This window comes from Echiichthys vipera (assembly GCF_963691815.1).
Source record: "Echiichthys vipera genome assembly, chromosome: X".
In the NCBI taxonomy this organism is placed as follows: domain Eukaryota; kingdom Metazoa; phylum Chordata; class Actinopteri; order Perciformes; family Trachinidae; genus Echiichthys; species Echiichthys vipera.
In genome coordinates, this window is record NC_139825.1 from 34,825,589 (window position 1) to 34,833,310 (window position 7,722).

The 7,722-nt window shown below is 39.5% G+C and overlaps 1 protein-coding gene across 1 annotated transcript; it reads right to left on the minus strand.

Moving 5' to 3' along the window:
• Window positions 1-84: 84 nt before the first annotated feature.
• LOC310965314 (neuronal vesicle trafficking-associated protein 1-like) lies at window positions 85-7,344 on the minus strand. The gene is made up of 5 exons (XM_083938833.1): window positions 7,208-7,344; window positions 6,804-6,959; window positions 6,387-6,503; window positions 2,641-2,751; window positions 85-1,326 (listed from the first exon to the last, which is right to left on the minus strand). The coding sequence occupies exons 2-5, from the start codon at window positions 6,930-6,932 to the stop codon at window positions 1,126-1,128; spliced, it is 558 nt and encodes a 185-aa protein (XP_083794959.1). The 5' UTR covers window positions 6,933-6,959; window positions 7,208-7,344; the 3' UTR covers window positions 85-1,125.
• Window positions 7,345-7,722: the final 378 nt, after the last annotated feature.

Below are 7,722 nucleotides of genomic sequence, written 5' to 3' on the forward strand. Positions count from 1 at the left end.
TTAATATAATTATTAAAATAGTTCATGAAAACGTTCTTATTCATATATGCATCCCACTTGGACGTTGGTGTGAAATGTGGGCACTTTATTTCAGTTTTTCATTCAACATTTTTATGTAGCAAATGCACTTCAATGGTAATCCTTACATTGTTTGAAAAAGGTACATAATTTGTGACAGTTCTAAGTTAAATGACAAATACAGAAGAGAGCAACAGGACAAGCGACTACTGTCCGATTGTTCCACTACATCAGCCTAAGTCTAGCAATGCAAAAAACATTCAATACAGTAGCATAAAATGTATGCTATGAAAAGTAACCATAAAGTGGCCAGCAAAGAAAAGCATGTGGTGTTCACAAAGATTTCAAATGAATGGAGACAATCATTAATGCTGGTTAAAAAGACATCAAATACTAAAAACTCCTTAACAGCACTATATGCAGAGAGCAGTATGGGCCGCGTCAAAACAACATGATTAAATAGGGTTTTTTTCGCTGGTTAAAAGGTTTTCCTCCAGGTCGACCTCATTTATTATATCATGACAGGAAAACATTTAGATGAAGATGACCTCAGTGGCAAATATGCTGCAAACTTTGTCACTTCGTGACAAATGTACCACTCTGACATGCGCTATCAGTACTTGATGTATTTGAAAAGAAAACAGATTGTTTTTTTTAGAGTTGTGTGTGCGTGTGCGTTTAAAACAAGCGACGCAGACACAAGAAGGTTCACAGTCGTTTCACAATGTGAGTACTTAAGTGATGTTACATATGTGTTATGTACAAAGACAGTGAGTGTGTGTGTCTGTGTTTGTATTTCTGTGGCTTATTTCTACCGTTTGCCACTCTGTTTTGAAGTGTAAATAAATAACATGTGCGATTCAAACAAACCATGAATCCATCCAACGGTATAGCTCACTTTGCTGAAAACAGATTTCCTGCTACAATACACAACAGCTGACCAAACTACAGTATATCAACATGGCAGCAGAGCACCTCAGATGAGAGAAGTTGATTTTTTTAAGTCCCACAGAAAAACCATGGGACTCTGAGGTTTGCTTGAATGGCACAACCGTTATATTTATTTAATTCTGCAGCAGGTGAGGCCACCTCCCGATCCCAGGTTGGTTAAGCCAGTTTCTGGGCAGTCTCCGTCTCCTGCTGGGTGACCTTTTCCTCAGACATGATGGTCATCCATGGTGATACTGACCGGGTGATGGTCTGTTTGGCTATGTTGTAGTGGTTGATGAGCGTAAAGAGGCGCCCGCGGCCCCCAGGGCCCTGAGGGGGGAAGTTTCCATACATCCCAGCCGGCATGCAGCGACCTTGCTGCTCCAAAGAGAGAGGGAACAAGATTAAACATAAAGGGACAAGATAATATGAAAAGAAAAACAAATTATTACGACTCATTCAAGTATAATGATTTTCTGAGAAATTAACTGACTCACAGTGAGTGAGAAATAAAGGCTCGATGACTGACATAAACAAAGCTGTGCTGCACTTTATACCAAAGCAGAAAATCATGATTGAAATGGAAAACAGACCAGAAAAACAACTCAATACAAGCTACGGTGCATTGACTGCCATACTGTTGGCTGTGAAAATGGATTCATAGCAAGATTATGTAACTTCTTAATATGACTCATTAACGAGATCTTTCAAAGGGTTTTTTGTATGCAATTTATGTTTCTCTAAGTCACCTACAGCATTTTGCCTACTGATTATACTGTTATATTCCTTGAATCCTACACTCACAACTTTGCAGTCAAAATCGCTGTTTTTTTTCTTTAACGTTATATCTCCACAGTGGAATTAACAGATTTTTACCTCTTATACTGTATATTGAAACTTCCATCTCCCTGGTTCTGTTCCAATTTGAATTGCAAACCTTCCTTACCAATCTCTTACAATGATCATTTCTATCAGGAACACTGGACCCTGGGAACATAGGGATGACCTTGATGCTACTGTTGAGCATTCAACTAAAGCTCAAGTGGAAAACATTCATAAAGTCAGCAAACTCACTCTTCACTCAATATGGTCCATCACACAGCCGCCATACAGTCATACTATCTAAGGCTGTAGCTCCAAAGCCCTTGAGTATATTCAACTGATCAATGATGTGTTTTATTGCTTATTTATTCATTGTTTCATTTGTTATTACTCAACGTAAAGTTAGAGTCTTGATGTATGTTGATTTGAAAAAAAAAACAGATTCTGAATCATTAAAAAACAAAAACTGTAAGCGTGTGACAGTAGTAAAAAGAAAAAACATTATCAACAAAACAACATATTAAAATGCTTCAAATAGAAAATGAGTCTATTGTAGATCATGCCTACAAACAAAATAATATTACATTAAATTATTCTGAGATATTGAAAGGATAGATTTGTTGGTAAGTGAAGGGTAAATCTAAGTTGAATTTATTTTATTGTGAAACAGATTATTGGTAAATTCTGGAAAGAAAAAGAACATGGGTCTGCAAATGCTTAGCTTTATTGTGATATCCACATATGGTTTATCTATACGTAATATTGATTGTATAATAAACTTAATTTATGTATCACTACTCAAAGCAATGCTAAAAAACGCTTTACAAAGTAAAGAGCATTGGTAGCCCAGGTGACAATAAAAGTGTTTACCGTGTAAACAAAGCTGTCAGGGCAAGGCTGCTCGTACTGGTAGACCTTGTAGACGACCAGGAATACCACACACACCAGGAAGGCCAGGGCGCAGATCACCAGCAAGGTCACCTAAAGAAGATACACAACAGCTCCATCATCAGACCAATTTAGGTGACAGCTCTACTAGAGGACAGGTTTACCATGTTTGCCTTCATGAAAGGAAAATAGTGGGCATTTTCAGGTTACTATATGTATTTTGGTTTTCTACTAGAACATGTTTACATGCTTTAATGTATGATGAATGAATAATCTAGCCTCATGAGACCATCCTGATCTCGTGAGTTCATTGTATTTTACTCATAGATCAGTCTGGTAACTTGCGGCAGAGAAAATTTGGATAAGTTTGCCCAAGCGACCAAACCAATCAGCGTTGGTTTTGAGGCAGCTCGAAGTGCAACGCAACAAGAAGCGACTGTTCAGTGTAAACAACATGGCTGCTTCCGCGGATGAGATGAGCACAGCTATCGAGCAAGCCGCTCACTTATGGGTTTTTTTCTTGGATGCTTATGTTGGAATATGGACCGGGCACCTGAAATCTGGCCTTTTTATCCGTAAATTCACGTTACACAAATGGCAAATATCTTTTACCGACATGTTGTTTACTCTCTGAGCTTTGCTTCGATTGCTGTCATATGCTTTATTTATCTGATTGGTTGATTTAGCCCGTACAGAGGTGTCAACCTTACTTAAGTAGAAATTTTGGGTATCTATACTTTACTGGAGTAATTATTTTTCAGATGACTATTTACTTTTACTTGTTACATTTTCACGCAGTTATCTGTACTTTCTACTCCACACTTTTTAAAAATAGCCTCGTTACTAGGGATGTGTACCGAAACCCGGTTCTAAATTTTCAAGATTTTGAAATACCGTAGTATCGACAGATTCTGTAGTTATCGTTTCTGCTCCTGAACAGCGTCTGTGTCAGAGCCCCGTGCTCCTGTGCAGGGGGCGGGGTGGGTTCTCACTTAATCACCGCCCGTCTGTCACTCTCTCACACACAGCGTTAGAGAGATGGTGGAGAGAATTAAACTCTAAAGTGAGGCTTCATTTCACCAAAACTGATGCAAATAGTAAAGCTAATAAGTGCAACAAAGGTTTTACATGTAAAGGGACACGAGCAGCCTCTCAAAACATCTAAAAGTGCAGAATATTCAGACGGATAAATGAACCGTTTTTGACAGCCGACCTCACAACTCTCCTGTTTCTCCATCCACCTCAAGTATGTTCAGGTATGCTAGCGGTATATTATGCTAGTTTTTATACAGCAGTCTATGGTCAGAGCCCATTATAAAAATACTGATATTTGGCTTTCAAAAATGTTTATTACTGTACAGTTTGTTTAGTCCATTATAAGGTACAAGAAAATAAGGCAGTTGTTCATTCAATTCTCAATTTGTTAAATTATTTCTCTAAAAAAAAAAACAGACCAAAGTAGAACCTTTTAAAGTACTGGATCAATGAGCAGTATCGGTAAAAGTAGTAGTATCGTTAAAAAATTAACAATACCCATCCTACTCCTCCTAGGCCTATTTAATTTATACTTGTTTTCATCGTGGCTGTTCATCGTTCAAAAAACACACACAAAAAAAAAAACCTATCCAGATGAATCGTGCCATCCGGATAGAGTGAAGTTGATTTTGGTTGGATGAGAAGTATCAACATATAGCATTCTGACGCCCTATTGGTCGTACGCAATTCACATTCATCTGCACATGACACAAATCGTACACTCCAGCATGGAACAGATGTACAGTATGTAGCCTAGTACGAAGATGTCCGTGGCAGAGACTCAAGAGAACTGGAGTGAAATGTCCTAACCAAGCACCAGCGAGGAGGTTGGTAGACAGGAAGACCAGCCAACCCTTCTACCTTGAAGAATTTTTTGAAGTTTTTTGAAAAAGCTTGAGTTGACACTTCTACTTCTACAGAAGTATTTTAAACCCTAGTATCTATACTTCTACCTGAGTAATGAACTTGAATACTTTTGACACCTCAACGTTGGTGATACACAGATGATTTTATCCAATCAACAACCAGTATTTTTGCCCCTTCCCAAAAGATCTCCAACCGAGAGTTCCTAGATGGATATGCTGAGCAAATGAGAATCAATCCATCTGCAAGGTCAGGTTAGCCCTGATTGGCCGGCTATGTGAAATTCGGTGGGTGAATGCATGCTTTTATTGGAGGACAGTAATAGCCATTGAGTCCAGTAGAGGGCTCTGCCTGTGCTAATAGGGTTGCAATATTGTAACCTTCATTTTGATAATTTCACAGTATTTATATAGCACCTCGACCTGCTTTATAATAAATTTAAAAAAATCTTACTGTTTACAATACATGACCTTTAAAATAAAATAAAAAGCAGTGCAAGGCTGCAGTGCTGAAATGAAAACTGTCCATGAAAGAGTTGCACATTGGTGTAGGCGCGGTTTACACCAAGTACGTATACAGTATATATATATATATATATATATATATATATATATATATATACACATATATATCCTTCTATTACAGGACAGTCTGCATATAATAAGTCAACGGGAAAATGGCTTGTGTGACCATCTGTACAGCCTAGCTCTCAACTCTCAGGGGAGTTATGTAACTGCTACTGGTGTTTTAAGAAATGGGAGGGGGATCCCACAAGGTGTTGGAGAAATAGCCTCATTATCGCTAAAGATGTTGAGCCCCAAGGTGTGTGCCGAGCTATTTTTTTTAGTTGAAATGTTATTTAGATTGTGGAGGAATTGGATTATTTCAGCAACGGCAGAGGAATCAAAACGATGATGCAAATGTTGATTTTCTGATTTGGAGCAAGATTCCATGCACCCAAGTACTTTTTACACCCAGTATGTTTGGCCAAGGCTTGATGAGACTGGTGACATGTAGCCTATTAATATGGATGAAATAATATTCTTTTTTATCTGTCTGTATGAATCCTGCAGTTACACAGCACAAGCAGACAGTAGCACACGAATGAAGCAAAGCAACAGGAGATTATGAAAGGGACTATCTGCGATGAAAGAGCTGCCTGCAGCATTTCAAAACACCGATCAGAGGATGCGAGCTGTGATCTCTGAGACAGTGATGTGCCTCCTTGCCTTTCAGATGTTTCAGAATTAAAGCTGTTTTACTGAAGCAAGCTTTACACACCACCACCACCACCACAGGATAGTTTCATCTGTTGATTTGGAAAGGGGAGAAAGAGTATTGCGCAGTCTGCAGGCAGAACACATGAATGTTAAAGTATACGTCTTCAGTCACTCAGGATTGTGTTTTGATCTTTTCTCTTATATGTTCATATGTTTTAATCAGTCTATATGGTGTCAAACATCTGCTAGCATGGGGGGGGGGGGCGTTGAAGGAGGTGGGAGAGATGCTACCATTTGGAGGCCATCGCCATGGCAGCAGCTGAATAATGAGAGTTTCAGGGCGGGGTTAAGTGAATCATTGTGCATTATGTCTCCCTATATAGTCCAACAAGATGACAGGCTGCACAGGACACGGGACATGAAGGTGACCTGAGCAAACAAGTATAACTTGGATCGGTGAGGGAATATCATGACGGAGGAGACAAATGTCCTGAGCAGCAGGGAGACAGCTGTCTGCTCTCCAGGTCATATGCATGTGTAGGAGTGTGAGAGATATTGGAAATGGGATGATGTATGAAACATAGACAAGGACAGCGACATCAATCTTACTTTGAGCCGCTCAGATACGCCTTCGATAATGCTTATTGAGAACTCTGCGATTTTAGGAGATCGTAGCTTCCCCTTCTTGCTCTCACAATCATAGTCTGCCTTTGTCTTCACCACCACCTGGTAGAAACAGACACACGGACACACAGACACACATGTGAACCAGAGAAGATCCAAACAGGTTGCAGTTATCTTCAGGAAGAAATGAGTTCACAGAAACAGGATGGGTAAAATGATTTGGATTTCTCTATTTAAATAATGGATCTGTAAGGATGAACATAGGTTACACAAAAATTGTGTTTTCCTTCATTTTCACCATCTTAATTGGACTAATTGGAGAAATTGAGATGCATAAAATAAAGAGCCTCTCACTGTGTCTCGCCAAATCAATGAAAAAATATCAAACACAAGACATCTTACCTTATCCGGCGGAGGAAACTGGAGCTGACTGGCATCTAATGGCGTTATGAGAGGGATGGTGTCAAATCCGTCTTCAGAAACCACCTTCCCGTTATTTTTCTCGCTGAAATTATTCCCCAGTTTAACCATTTTGCCTGCGCGGAAAAAAACACCAACCTGAGGGGGTAAACAATAGAGGCATTATGGATTATAGTCTGCTAAAGAAATAATTCAAGAAATCAGATAAAAAATATGATTTTTTTTAACACATGCATACAGCAGTAAAATAAAAACTAAACGATGTGAGGCGCTTTATGGGTCACGAGAAAGAGAGGAGAGGACACAACAGGGCTTCGACATAATGGGACCGATGCATCGCCAGTGTAAAAAAAAAAGAAAAAGAAAAAACATGATTTACCACTTACCAGCTCAGTCGAGTAGCGTTTTGAAAACAGCGTGTTTCTCCTGATGTGGTTACTTTATTGCTCCAGAGCCGCTTTAAAGGTTTTTTTTTAGGTGTGACGCAGCCGATTTGCGGAGAGGTGGTGGTGGTGGTGGTGGTGTTGCACAATATGGCCAGCTGGGTTTGTGCGCCGCGTTACCTCCGAGCTGGATGCTGCTGCTGGCGTCTGGCTGCACTGCAAGTGATGTAACATCCTCATCACATCCATCCATACACGTCCGATCAGTGGCTGTACACCCAGGAGCTGCAGCCTATTACCAGTTAAGGTTTAGAGTCACAATCTGAATGTACAAAATGTTTTTTTGTATTTTGTGTCCATTGAAGAGGGGAATCCAGGTTTTAAAAAAAAAAAAAAGGGGGGGGGGGGGGTACCTGCATTTTTACCTGCAATTAAAGCAAAGTGTATTTACTTACAACCTGCGGCTATATTACTTATAGGCAAATAATCCCCTGCAAAATACACACAAATTCCTATAA

Excerpts from the sequence above, each read along its gene's own strand:
- LOC310965314 (XM_083938833.1), bottom strand. The coding sequence starts at position 6,932 with ATGGTTAAACTGGGGAATAATTTCAGCGAGAAAAATAACGGGAAGGTG. Across the intron at positions 6,504-6,803 it reads AGTTTCCTCCGCCGGATAAG|GTGGTGGTGAAGACAAAGGC; the intron begins GTAAGATGTCTT and ends TGTTTCTACCAG. Across the intron at positions 1,327-2,640 it reads CTGACAGCTTTGTTTACACG|CAAGGTCGCTGCATGCCGGC; the intron begins GTAAACACTTTT and ends TCTTTGGAGCAG.